We start from the raw sequence: 14,654 nt of genomic DNA on the forward strand, positions 1-14,654 counted from the left end.
TAGGCAACGTTTCGGGCCGAAACGTTGCCTATTTCCTTCGCTCCATAGATGCTGCTGCACCCGCTGAGTTTCTCCAGCATTTTTGTGTAGCCTACTTTGGAATATGGGAGGAAACCAGAGCACCCGGAGAAAACCCACGTGGTCACAGGGAGAACGTACAAAGTCTGCACAGGCAGCACCCATAGTCAGGATTTAGCCCAAGTCTCTGGTGCTGTGAGGCTGCAACTTTACAGCTGCGTCACCATTGCTGCCCTGGCTCTCCCACTGGGCTGCTGGAGTTCTAGATCTTTGGACCACAGGCCGCTAACAATTCCTCCCACATTTCTAAATGAGGACAGTGTGTGGCTAGTTGACAATCTGTCTGCTGCCCCATGTGAAGAGCAGGTTTGGGTGCTGCTGTCAAAGTAGTCTAGGTGAATCATGGGCCTGTCCCATTTAGGCGACTCTTTAAGCGACTTGCCAGGGACTAGTTTTAATGGAATTCACCTACGACACCTGGCGACAACCTACGGCAACCTACGACAGAAAAAATTGTCGGCTCTTCCACTGAAAATTTTTCAACATGTTGAAAATTTTGCGGCAGTTGCCTAAGTGGGACAGGGCCATAACTGCAGTGATATTTTGTAGGTGGTATGGGCAGCGGGGCTGCTGAAGGTACAGGGAGTGCCTACTATGTTCTGTGTGCTGAAGCAAAGCAAGAATTTCATTGTCCTATCAGGAACACATGACAATAAACTCACTTGAACACTTGATAGTTCAGAGTGGTTGGTTGAGTGCCATTCTAAAGACTGCTGTATCCTGGATGCTGCATTTGCTGACTTGTTGGGGGAAGATTCATCCAAGCATGCTGAAAGTATTCCATAACTCCCATCTGCTGGAATCTTAAGCAGATACCAGTGCTGGGGGACAGACTGAAGGATCCCGACCTGAATCGCCCTTTATCTATTCTGTCCACACTTGCCTGGACTTGTTGAGCTCCTTTATTCTTTCTGCTCAAGTATTCCATATTGTCTTAGTTTAGTATAGAGATACAGCGCGGAAACAGCCCCATCGGCCCACCGAGTCCGCACGGACCTGCGATCCCCGCACGTTAACGCTATCCTGCACACACTAGGGACAATTTACACATACGCCAAGCTAATTAACCTACATACCTGTATGTCTTTGGAGTGTGGGAGGAAACCGAAGATCTCGGAGAAAAGTCACGAGGAGAACACACAAACTACGTACATACAGCGCCCGTAGTCGGTATTGAACCCAGGTCTCCGGTGCTGCAAGGCTGCAACTCTACCGCTGTGCCGCACTTCGTATAAACCAGCATCCGCAGTTCCTTCCTACATATTCCATAACATTCCTGACTTGTAAATGGTAGAAATGTTCAGGAGTGCCACAATGTGAGTTAATTGCTGCAGGATACCCAGTCTCTGACTTGGATTCACATAGCATTTTATGTAGAAGGCCTGGTTGAGATCCCCAAGACATTGATGGTGGGGGAAATCGGCAGTAGTAATGCCATTCAATGTTGAGGAGGGATATTAAACTCGCTCCCAATGATGACAGGCATTGCTTTGCACTTTTAGCGGTACAAATACTGCTTGACCACCTAGTACACCAAGCCACTATGTTGTGTAGGTCTAGCTGCATGAATGATGTGGACTGCTTTATTTGCTGGGCAGTTATCAAGTGAATAGGACATTGAGAGATCATCAACCCATCCCAATTTGAGGTCAAACTATAAACTTGTAACTATGAGTACCCAGAGCTTGTACCCGCCGGTCTGTGTGACACACATAAATTGTCTCGACCCGAAATGTCATCTATTACTTTTCTCCAGAGATGCTGCTTGACCCACTGAGTTACTCCAACAATCTGTGTTACCTTCAGCATAAACCAGCATATGCAGTTCCTTCATACACATTTTAGTCTGCTCCACTGCGAAATCTCCTGGAGGTAGGCCGCCAGTGCAGAGGTTCTCCCCTCTCCGACCAGAGTTCTGCAACATCCTCTAGCGGCTCCCCCTTTGTGTGTCTGACCAAGGGCCTCGACCTGAAATGTCACCCGTTCCCTGTCTCCCGAGCTGCCGCCTAACCCACTGAGTTATTCCAGCATTCTGTGTCTGTCGTCTTGCACGTTAGCACAGTTCTCCTTTGTTCTTTACTTGAGTTTGCCTCGGCAATCGTTTACTGCGCCAGGGTTGATCTTCCACATTCAGTTCAAGCAAGCAATGCAAGCTGACACACAGGATGTTGGCTGACTACAGCTGCGAAGGGTACACTTTAATATTTCATATCTTAATGGTAGAATATAGCTGAGTGACCGGCATTTTGGATGTTATGAGGATTCCCAGGAGCAAAAAGCCATGCTGTGCATTTTACCTCTTCTGGCCTGCTGATAATGAATGATCTTGAAGGTAAATATTAGAGAAAAATGCCTGGTGGTTTGAAAATTCTGACCTTGATCTGTAAACAAGCCAAGCAGTCACAGAACAGCAAGATTAGAATTCCAACCACATAAAGACTCTTGGATTTATGTATATCCTTCCGCAGCGCCCAGATCAGGCAAGGAGGCTCTGTGCAACTTTTAGTTTTCATCACTATTGCCGATTGTTCCAGGATGCCAACTTTCCCGGGCGTGTTCCAAAAGCCCCAGGGGAGAGCCGCGCCCTTCATGGGAGTGCCCTGTCTTGACTGGTGCAGAGTTGCGAAAGTTTCATCTACATTTCAGGAAAGTAAGCCTGCAGGTACAGCAGGCAGTGAAGAAAGCCAATGGCCTTCATAACAAAAGGAGTTGAGCACAAGAGCAAAGAGGTCCTTCTGCAGTTGTACTAGAGGCCTAGTGAGACCACACCTGGAGTATTGTGTGCAGTTTTGGTCTCCAAATTTGAGGAAGGGCATTTGTGCTATTGAGGGAGTGCAGCGTAGGTTCACCAGGTTAATTCCTGGGATGGTGGGACTGTCATACGATGAAAGAATGGGCTTTTATACACTGGAATTAAGAATGATGAGAGGGGATCTTATTGCAACATGTAAGATTATCAAGGGATTGGACATGCTAGAAATCGGAAACAGGTTCCCGATGTTGGGGGAGCCCAGAACCAGGGGCCACAGTTTAAGAGTAAGGGGTCGGCCATTTAAAACGGAGATGAGGAAAAACCTTTTCACCCAGAGAGTTGTGAATCTGTGGGATTCTCTGCCTCAGAAGGCAGTGGAGGCCAGTTCTCTGGATGCTTTCAAGAGAGAGTTAGATAGAGCTCTTAAAGATAGCGGAGTCAAAGTATATGGGGAGAAGGCAGGAGCGGGGTACTGATTATGGATGCTCAGCCATGATCACAGTGAATGGCAGTCCTATCCATGTACCTGTCTAAGTGTTTCTTAAAAGTTGGGATAGTCCCAGCCTCAACTACCTCCTCTGGCAGCTTGTTCCATACACCCACTGTGTGAAAAGGTAACCCCTCAGATTCCTATTAAATCTTTTCCCCTTCACCTTAAACCAATGTCCTCTGTTCCTCGATTCCCCTACTCTGGGTAAAACACTCTTGTGCATCTAAAACTGTCTGAAAACTGTGACGTCCAGGCTCATGAACAACTCAACAGCCATTCAGCTGTTGAACGCTACGAACATTTTTGACTCTTGATTATTAAATGGAACATTTTTCACGACAAACGGGGTTCAACAGCCACCACAGCAATAGTGGGTTGTGGAGGACCATTATAATCAGCAGCACTCCTGTTATACAGTCAACTTTGACACAGATCCGCACACAATCTGACGAAGGGTCCCGACCTAAAACATCACCTGTCCAGTCCCATCAACAGATACTGTCTGACCTGCTGAGTTCCTCTAGCACTGTGTTTTGCTCCACATGTAGTGCACCAGTAAGAATAGGTTTAAGGTGAAGGGGGAAAGATTTAATGGGAACGTGAGGATTAACTAAACTGAAACTAAAACAGATGTTGGTCGGCGCGGGCAAGTTGGCCCAAAGGGCATGTTTCAACGCTGTTTGACGTTATGACTCAGTAGGAAGTAGGGATTTAATGAAAACATGTATTTTAATATGTTTGGGTAACATTATTTATGGCAAGAATAGTCTTGTATTTACTTAAAGGAACATGGGTGATAGAAATGTTTAGAGGGCATGGAAACAAATATTTTAAATATTCTTCCGCCCGAAAGCTTTAAAAGGTGAACATTCACTGTCACCTATGAGAGAGATTTCTTACTAAACGTTTATGTAAATTCTCAGAGTTGAAGTGGGAGCCATGCTGAGGGATGGGGTGCAATGAGGAATGTAGTCAATAGGTTGAGCATAGTTTGGCAAATATATAGTTTCGAGTGCAAATCAAGATATTTTGGAAAGGAAGAAACTCCACCAAAGGTAATATTTGAATTGGCATCGAGCTGGCTTTTTCAACTAGGCGCCTTGGCTTCTGAGGTCTGCAAGAAAAGTTTCCAATTCTACCAAAAATATTTGGATTATCCCTGGTGCATCTGAGACTAGAATTTGGCATGAGATTGTGTCTTTCCCCCCCCTTTTTTGGTGTGCTTCTGACACCCAGTGTTTGGGCTTCCTACCTCTCGGTCCAAACATGCAAGATCACTCTCTTCCAAATGCATTTTTGAGTCACTTATTTCAAATTTATTATCTACTAGACCAAGGGGGACTCGTTGGCAGCCTGCAGCGTCACACACACACACTAACCACCCCCACACTCATTAACCTCCCCCCCCCCACACACACACACACACACATTAACCACCCGCCTTGATATTATATTAATATTATTTATTCGCTCCTTTTACCCCATCCCCCGCCCTATCCACTCACGCATAGCCCCCAACTGCGCAGGCGCGGCTAGAGAGAGGGGGAAGGGGTGGGGAGGTGGAGGGGGAAGGGGTGGAGAGGGAGGGGGGTAGAGATTGAGGGGGGGCGGAATCACAGGGGAGGGCTGGTTCCCGAACGCAATACTTCACCACTCGCCCATAAGTCCCAATATTTACCACTGCCTAGAGAGGGAGGGGGGCAGAAGGAGGAGGGAGCAGAGGGGAGGGGGGGGAACAGAGAGGGAGGGGGTCAGAAAGGGAGTGGACACAGAGGGAGGGGGTAGAGGCAGCACCTACCCAGGTCATAGAGCAGCAGCCTCCCCACCCCCAAACCTATTCCACCCTCTCCTCTCTCCCCCTCCCTCTCAAATTTTTGAACATTTTCATAAATAACTAGGGAAATAATGCATCAAATTTTCACATGAGGCGATTTTTGACATCACGGCGTAAATCTCTATCAGAATATGTAAAATTTTCACCGTTAGCGCGTCGTGTTTTCGAGGAGATGTGAATCACAGGCGAGTATGACAGTTCCGCCATCCTGGGAATTAACCTCATGAACCTACGCTGCACTCCCTCAATAGCAAGAATGTCCTTCCACAAATTAGTCGGCCAAAACTGCACACAATACTCCAGTTGTGGTTTCACCAGGGCCCTGTACAACTGCAGAAGGCCCTATTTGCTCCTATACTCAACTCCTCTCATTATGAAGGCCAATATGCCATTAGCTTTCACTGCCTGCCGTACCTGCATGCTTAATTTCAGTGACTGATGTATAAGGACACCCAGGTCTCGTTGTACTTCCCTTTTTCCCAACTTGACACCATTCAGATAATAATCTGCCTTCCTGTTCTTGCCATCAAAGTAGATAACCTCACATTTATCCACATTATACTGCATCTGCCCACTCACCCAACCTGTCCACGTCACCCTGCATCCTCATAGCATCCTCTTCACAGTTCACACGCCACCCAACTATGTGTCATCAAATTTGCTAATGTTACTTTTAATTCCTCCATCTAAATCATTAAGGTATATTGTAAATAGCTGCAGTCCTGGCACCGAGCCTTGCGGCGCCTCACTAGTCACTACCAGCCATTCTGAAAGGGACCCGTTAATCCCTACTCTTTGTTTCCTGTCTGCCAACCAATTTTCTATACATGTCAATACCCTACCCCCAATACCATGTGCTCTAATTGTGCTTATTGATCTCCTGTGAGTGACCTTATGAAATGCTTTCTGAAAGTCCAGGTACACAACATCCACTGGCTCTCCCTTGTCCATTTTACTTGTTACATCCGCAAAAAATTCCAGAAGATTAGTCAAGCATGATTTCCCCTTTGTAAATCCATGCTGACTTGGACCGATCCTGTTACTGCTATCCAAATACATCTTTAATAAATGTAATGTTGTTAGGATGTATTCCCTTTACAGTTATGCGTAGAACTGATGTCTGAGTACATAGAGTGCATGTGGAGAGGATGGTTCTAGTTGTGGGAGAGTCTTGGACCGTTGGCACAGCCTCAGATTAAAAGGATTTACCTTTTAGAATGGAGATGATGAGGAATTTCTTCAGCCAGAGGGTGGTGAATCTGTGGAGTTCATTGCCACAGACAGCTGTGGTATATTTAAACCGGAGATTGATAGATTCTTGCTTAGCAAGGACATCAAAGGTTACAAGGAGAAGGCAGGAGAATGGGTTTGAGAGGGAAAGATAAATCAGCCATGACTGAATGGCGGAGTATATTTGACAGGCTGAATGGCTTATATAGAACCAGACAGTGTGGAAACAGGAGGTACACAAAATTGCTGGGGAAACTCAGCGGGTGCAGCAGCATCTATGGAGCGAAGGAAATAGGCGACGTTTCGGGCCGAAACCCTTCTTCAGACTCAGGGTGGAAACAGGCCTAGTTCTGCCCCTGTTTAGTTTAGTTTAGAGATACAGCACGGAAACAGGCCCTTCGGCCCACTGAGTCTGCGCCGACCAGCGATCCCCGCATATTAACACTATCCTACACACACTAGGGATAATTTTTATATTTGCCAGACCAATTTACCTGAACTGTCTTATAAACAAAAGAAGTCAACTAAAAATCTGTTGGCATGCGCTTGGTGAGCCAAATAACCCGTTTCTGTGCTGCATGGTTCTGACTGGAGAGTAGGACAGTTTTTTAAAATTAAATTTTAGGTCTGTGAATCTTTAGAATTATCTACCCTAAAAGCCCTGTCCCATTGCACGAGTTCATTCAAAGAGTTCTCCCGAGTTTGCCCTGATTCGAACTCGGAGATTTACAGTAATGGCCGCTCGTTGGTACTCGGGGCTCTGGTGGGCATTTTTCAACATGTTGAAAAATCTTCACGATCTCCGCGTTTCCCGAGCACCTGCCGTTAGCGTTACGAGCCGCTAAGAGACGTCCCCGAGCTCCGACGTACCCTCTACGTTCATTCTACATGCTTACCACGAGTTTGATTATTTTTTTTTTACTCGGGAGAGCTCTTGAATGAACTCGTACAGTGGGACAGGGCCCCGAGGATGCTGAGCTACTGGTTGCACTTAAAATGGATACAGAATGTTTTGGACTCAGTGCAGTTACAAGTTACGGGAAATGAGCAGGAAATCTGTTCATGATCAGATCGGCCATTATCTTACTGAATGTTATGTTAATTCCTTGTTTTTATTTTAAATGTTGGCAAGCCAATTGAGGATAATAACTTAAAGTCATTGCAATTAAAAATCTGGTTCAAGAAAGGTATCCTCATCTCGAGTAAAATGTGTTTAATGTGACATGGATTATAAATAGGAGAGTGTGATTATATTAGTTGGTTCACTTGGTAGACCAATGAGCAGTTTTTTGTTTTCACCTATAACTGTCTCGGGTATATTTAATAGGGTCATTTGATTTACAAAGATTTTTAAGTTGGAAATTTATTACTTCAGTAACCTTTATTTTAAATTGCAACTAAGATAAACCTTGCAATGTGATCTGAAGCTGTATTATAATTGACGCTGCCGAACGTTATATTATTTTTAGTTGATTAACTAAAGTACATAATTTTCCACAGAATACATGGTGTTTAGTTTCATCGACTGTCAATGGATTTAGCCAACCAAAACAACTCTGCCAAAAGAGCACTTGTCACTGACAATTTGAGCTTAAGATCAGAGTTGCTTCCAAGCGTGTGAAAAGCCAGCGTGGTGTAAAGGATTCAATGACAATGAAAACTGTGGATTCAACAATTCAGAATTACAAATGTTGAGACACAAACATTAGCTGAATCAGGCCTGTGGGGTTTTTTTTTTCAAAGCTCGTCTTTTCAACTTTGTTTTCTTTTTGTCTCCTAGGTTTATCCAGACTTGCAGATCACCAATGTTGTCGAGGCTAACCAACCCGCCACCATCCAGAATTGGTGCAAGAAAGGCCGGAAGCAATGTAAAGGCCACCCTCATATTGTGGTTCCTTACAGATGTCTGGGTACGTGTGTGTGTCCCCCCCCCCCCCCCCCCCTTTTACTTTAAGGACTTTTTGAGGAACGTTTGACGGCACTGGGCCTGTGCTCACTGAGTTCAGGAGGATGAGGGGGACCTAATTGAAACTTCACAAATAGTGAAAGGCCTGGATAGAATGGATGTGGAGAGGATGTTTCCACTAGTGGGAGAGTCTAGGACCAGAGGTCATAGCCTCAGAATTAAAGGACATTCCTTTAGGAAGGGGATGAGGAGATATTTATTTAGTCAGAGAGTGGTGAATCTGTGGAATTATTTGCCAGAGGAGGCCGTCAATGGATATTTTTAAGGCGTTTTTTTGATTTGTACGGGTGTCAAGGGTTATGGGGAAGAGGCAGGAGAATGGGGTTAGGAGGGAGAGATAGATCAGCCATGATTGAATGGCGGATTAGATGTGATGGGCCGAATGGCCTAATTCTGCTTCTATCAGTTGTGACTTTATGACCTTATGACCTAAATCATGGAACTGTTTATAATTATGCACCTTTATAAAATTGCATCATTGTAGAAAACTTTAAATCAAGGTGTAGCCTTGCACATTAAATCCTAAAACAACACAACCTAATTAGGCCTTGCATAAACATCAGCTGCAATCAGCAAAATAATATGGAGCATCACATTAAAAATAAGTTTGTGTAATTCTCAAAGATTTAATACTTTGTATATATGATCTCTTTGTGCAATGTTTCCTGCACTAATATTGCATTCTGAAGGAGGATTTCGACCCGAAATGTTGCCTATTTCCATCGCTCCATGGATGCTGCCTCACCCGCTGAGTTTCTCCAGCATTTTTGTCTACCTTCGATTTTCCAGCATCTGCAGTTCCTTCTTAAACTAATATTGCATTTGTTGTGTTTTTCTTTGGGCTATTAGGCATAAATTTAACTTTTGCACTAATCTCGATTCTCCCAAGTTCTCAGCTAATATTTTGCAAATCAAGCTTTGGGTCATATGGCCATGATCTGTTCCTGTTCTTCATCTATTTGTCAGCCCTGCGATGATCGGTTCTTCCTCCTTCCCTGCCTCTGCATCCTGCTGTTGTTCTCAGACTCGGTGTTAGCCCACAATGTCTGTGCCAAAAATGATGCCAAGACCATCTCTTATCTACCTACACATAATCCATATCTCTTCATTCCTTGCATATTAATATGCTTTTATCAAAAGTATTTCAAATGCTACCATTGCATCTGCCGCAACCACCAACTCTGGCAGTGCATTCCAGGCACTCGCCACCCTCTATTTTAAATGTTTCCCGCATATCTCCTTTAAACTTTGCCTTTCAGCTTAAAGCTATGTCCTCTCGTATGTGATTTTTCCAACTAGGGAAAAGGGTTCTGATTGTCTGCCCTGCCTACACCCCTCATAATTTTATATACATCTATCAGGTCTCCCCACAACCTCCGGCGTTCCGGAGAAAACAATCCAAGTCTGTCCAACCTCTCCCACTAGTTAACACCCACTAATCCAGGGTGCATTCTGTTAAACTTCCTCTGCATCTTTGCCAAAAGCCCCCACATCCTTCCTGTACTGGGTCAACCACACAATCCACCAAAGTCCGGCGAAGCTGCATAATGACTACCTGACTCTGGTACTCAGTGCCCCGATCTATGAAAGCAAGCACATCATATGCCTTCTCTACCTCACCAAAGAGCGCTAAATTCCAAAGTGGTTATGGTGGTTTTCACAAAACTCAAATTGCCTACGACTCATCTGAATGTGTCGGTACATGAAAACAGGGACAACATGTTGTCAGTGTAATTGTTGTGGGAGGAATTAAATAAGGCTTTCTCTTAAGATCACTATCCTCATTAGATTGCGTGCCCACAAGCAACAAGTTGAGTTTCAATCTTCTGTGGTCTTTCATCTTTGTGCTGCAGGTTTCTTGGAGAAGACTTTGAGTAGATATTCCCAACGGCTAGTACTATTGCATGGTAGCCATTCCATGGGCATACAGAAATTCAGTGGATTATTTGGGGTGGTGAAATGTACAATCATTGAGCAAGGGTGGCAATATCCCACCATCCACCTGAGTAAAATAATCTGAGGATTTAAGTTGAAATAGGTATTTAGTTTAGTTTGATTTAGTTTAGAGATACAGCGTGGTAACAGTCCCTTCGGCCCACTGAGTCTGCATCGACCAATGATCCCCGTACATTAACACTATCTAACACATACTAGGGACAATTTACACTTATACCAAGCCAATTAACCTACTAAACTGTACGTCTATGGAGTGTGGGAGGAAACCGAAGGTCTCGGGGAAAACCAAGCGGTCACGGGGAGAACGTACAAACTCCGTACAGAAAAGCACCCGTAGCCAGGACCGAACCCGGGTCTCTGGCGCTGTTAGGCAGCAACATCTACTCGCCTGCACCAGTAGCTCCAACACGCCTCAGACTTTGTCATAAGCAGTGTCCCACTCCCACAGTCATAATACCAAAATGTCAGGTTGCAATAGTTCAGGGTGGGAACGGTGTTGAGAGTGAAAAAGAAGGAGGAGTAGCCAGCTGTAGATCAAAGATCGCTTTTTGATTGCATTTGGCATGCAGAGTTCTGTGCGCAAACATTATTTCCTTCGATATGTCATAATCGAGAGTCGTAGTCCCTTATGTCAATGTTGAACTTTGGGCAGTACGTATTAACATTTATTAATTGCCATTAGCCTGGCTGCAAAAGACTTGGCTTCGAGGCATGAATGAAATCCACCCGTCTACAAAAGTAGTGACAAACATACAATCAAAATTGATTACGCCACTAAAATGAAGGCAAGCACTGGACCATTAGGTGTAGTTGACAGTGGATTAACAGTGATTAACATACCACATTGGGTAGGAGACATGCTGATGGTATTTGGGGAGTATGTTCCTTAAGTTATTAGTCAGAAAAATTAAGTTCCTTCAGCTTTTTTGCTCTCATATTTGAGTTGGTTCTTTTTGGATGCAAAGAGTCAAAGGGAGAGAATAGGCCCCCTCCGAAACCAAAGTGGTCATCGATATGTAGAGCCCAGGCGATAGGCAAGATCCATATTTCTCCTCTGTTTTGAACTGTAGAAAACGACACAAAGGCCAGGGAACTTGGAATAGTTAATGGCGATGTTCTGAGGACAGTCCATGTTACAGTCGAGGAGGTGCTGCAGTCAAGGCACGGGATGTCCTCAGATGGACCCAAAAAGCTGGAGTAACTTGGCAAATCAGGCAGCATCTCTGGAGAGAAGGAAAAGGGGATGTTTCGAATCGCGACCCTTCTTCAGGCTGAAAAAAGGGTTCTGACCCAAAACGTCACCTATCCTTCGCTCCAGAGATGCTGCCTGATCCGCCAAGTTACTCCAGCTTTTTGTGTCCACCTTATGTTTAAACCAGCATCTGCAGATCCTTCCTGCACTGGATGTCCTAAGGCGTACGATGGTGATAAATGTCCTGGGCCTGAATAGATATATCCGAGATTATAAAATGCCGCTTGTATTTGCTGGCTTGATGCAAATTTCAACAGAACATTAACTGTGGGGGGAAAAAAAGCTAGAAATGAGTGATTTTGAGCATAATTTATATTCAAACTGCATCTCAACATCTAGTTACATAAATAATTAAGATTTTGAAATATTTCACTGAAACCTATTAATAAACACGCTCTGCTTGCTTCACTTTCCACTTTCAAGTTGCTTTGATTTCTTAATTTCATGATTGCATTAGCGTGCAGCTACCTATTATTAAGGTGAGCTGTCGAGACTGTGTGAGACTGCGGGGCAAGTGGTCCACACAGCCACACCCTCACACGCCGCACAGCTTTCACAGCTAACCAGAGTTGTTGGAGCATTGACACTTTCCACCCTGGAAGGGATGTGTACCAGTAATGGTGCCACTCATCCCAAGCAGTAGTTAGAGCTCTGGGTGATCTGCCATATCTTAAAGTGTCTCCTCCCCCCCCCCCCCCCATTCTCCGAACAGTTCCGTCACAGAGGACTGTGATTTACAGACTGTTCCCAGGGACGCATTCAGAGATGGACATCGAGTGCTGCTGGATGGTCATCAGCTCGGAGAAAGACGCTCTTTGGTCGGCCCGAGCTTTGTTGGCCACCCAGCGGAGCGGGATGTCCGTCGGGGAATATGCCGACTGGCCCGCTGCAGACTGCAGGAGTAAGTGCTCAAGGGACGCACTGAAGCTCGGTACAGCCAACGCCAAGGCTCGGTGAGGGAGGACCACAGTCCACTGCTGGACATTGTGGGCAGGGTATTGTGGAGACCCCCCCCCCTCCAAAATAAGGGAAGGGGATTCCACGCCAGTGGGCCACATGAGTGGCAAGGGTGGGGGAGAAATTTGTGAAATTTAAGCAATGTGTGTAAACAGTATTGAATGTCTGTATAGCCTCCGAAAATGTTGGATGAATTTTTTGCACAGTTTATGTATGGTATATATTTATTACTTGAATAAAGTCTATTTTGAAATATTAAAAAAAACTATCCTTTCCGAACTAGGCTGTATTTTCAGTAGGTTATAGGGAGAGTTTGTGCAGTCTAGGACCTTTATTCCTTGAAGTATAGGGAACTGAGAGGTGATCTTGGAGGTGTATAAAACGACGAGGGGCAGAGACAGCATGAATCCACAGTCCTTTGCCCCAGAGAGTTGAAGAATCAAGAACGAGAGAGTTCAGTCTGAAGGAGTGTCCCAACTCAAAACGTCACCTGTCCATTTTCTCCAGAGATGCTGCTTGATCCCCGGGCTTACTCCAGCACTTTGGGTCTCCCCTAGGCTACATCTTCTGTCCACGATGCTCATCCATAGCAGCAGTTACATCTAATGGGGCTGTAGGCAAAACAAAATGTCAGCATTAACATCAAAGTCATTGCAATCATCGCACATTCATTCCCCCCCCCATCTATCTCTATCAGCTATCTCAACCCTCCAATCTACAAATTATTTGTATGCAAACTGACTCGACAACGGCAGGGTAAACATCACATCCTCATGACCTGGTATTTATCTCGAGCATCTATTTAAAAATTAATTAGAGATTGTGTAAACTTGATTGGTTAAAGAGGCTTTTTCATGGCTTTTGTTCCCTGCTGTTTGATTTCACGATGCCTGGGAATAGTGTGCTAATTAGGCTATTTCTTTCAAAATATAAAATGATTTTTTGCCAGACGAACATTGCATTCTGTACGTAAAACTGGTAGATGCATGCAGTAGACATACCAGATGCAAAGGACTGCAGATGCTGAAATATTTGAATAAAAGCCAAGTGCTGGAGGAACTTGGCACACCGGGCAGCCTCTGTGAAGGGCAATGGACCCCAATAAGGGGCCCCAACCCAAAATATCTTCTAGAAATGCCGCCTGGTTAGGCTGAGTGCTTCCCCCTTACAGTGCCAGACCCAGGTTTGATCTTGACCACGGGTGTTGCCTGTACGGAGTTTGTACATTCTCCCCATGACCTGCATTTTCTCCGGGTGCTCATGTTTCCTCTCACGCTCCAAAGATGTAAAGGTTGGTAGGATAATTGGCTTCGGTGAAAAATTGTAAATTGTCCCTAGTATGTGTTGTATAATGCGGGGATTGCTGGCCAGCGTGGACCTGGTGGGCTGGAGCATGCTGACTGGTTGCATCGTGGTTTGTTTCGGCAACATGAGCGTCCTGGAGAGGAAAAGACAACAAAAAGTAGTAAACACTGCCCAGTCCATCATCGGCTCTGACCTCCCTGCCATCAAGGGGATCTATCGCAGTCGCTGCCTCAAAAAGGCTGGCAATATCATCAAGGACCCACACCATCCTGGCCACACACTCATCTCCCTGCTACCTTCAGGTAGAAGTTACAGGAGCCTGAAGACTGCAACGACCAGGTTCAGGAATAGCTACTTTCCCACAGCCATCAGGCGATTAAACTTGGCTCGGACAAAATTCTGAACATTAATAGCCCATTATCTGTTTATTTGCACTTTACCAGTTTATTTATTCATGTGTGTATATATTTATACAATGGTATATGGACACACTGATCTGTTTTGTAGTCAATGCCTACTATGTTCTGTTGTGCTTAAGCAAAGCAAGAATTTCATTGTCCTATCAGGGACACATGACAATAAACTCACTTGACTTGATTTATCTTGGAGGGCGTGTTTGCCGGTTCATCTCTAAAACTAAATATAGGATTGCCAGGTTATTTTCACGGCCTGTGCTGTGGTTAATTTCGAATGGCAACAGGTTGCATTAGAAATTAATTTTCAAGCTTTTACCTAATTTTCTTTGAGCTATACAGCATGGAAACTAGCCTTTTGGCCCACCAAGCCCATGCTGACTTTCAAGCACCCATTGACACTAATTCCACTTTTTTTTCT

At 44.9% G+C, this 14,654-nt stretch overlaps 1 protein-coding gene across 6 annotated transcripts in view; it reads left to right on the top strand.

The window, feature by feature from the left end:
• The window catches only part of LOC116980302 (amyloid beta precursor protein), a 162,366-nt gene that overhangs the window by 65,995 nt on the left and 81,717 nt on the right, over positions 1–14,654 (top strand). For all 6 annotated transcript variants that reach the window (XM_033032390.1, XM_033032389.1, XM_033032388.1 and 3 more), the window contains exon 3: positions 8,165–8,294. In XM_033032390.1, coding sequence (XP_032888281.1) covers positions 8,165–8,294 — 130 coding nt within the window. The remainder of the gene's footprint in view (positions 1–8,164; positions 8,295–14,654) is intronic.

The sequence above is a fragment of the Amblyraja radiata genome, chromosome 14 (genome assembly GCF_010909765.2).
Source record: "Amblyraja radiata isolate CabotCenter1 chromosome 14, sAmbRad1.1.pri, whole genome shotgun sequence".
NCBI classification, from domain to species: Eukaryota; Metazoa; Chordata; class Chondrichthyes; order Rajiformes; family Rajidae; genus Amblyraja; species Amblyraja radiata.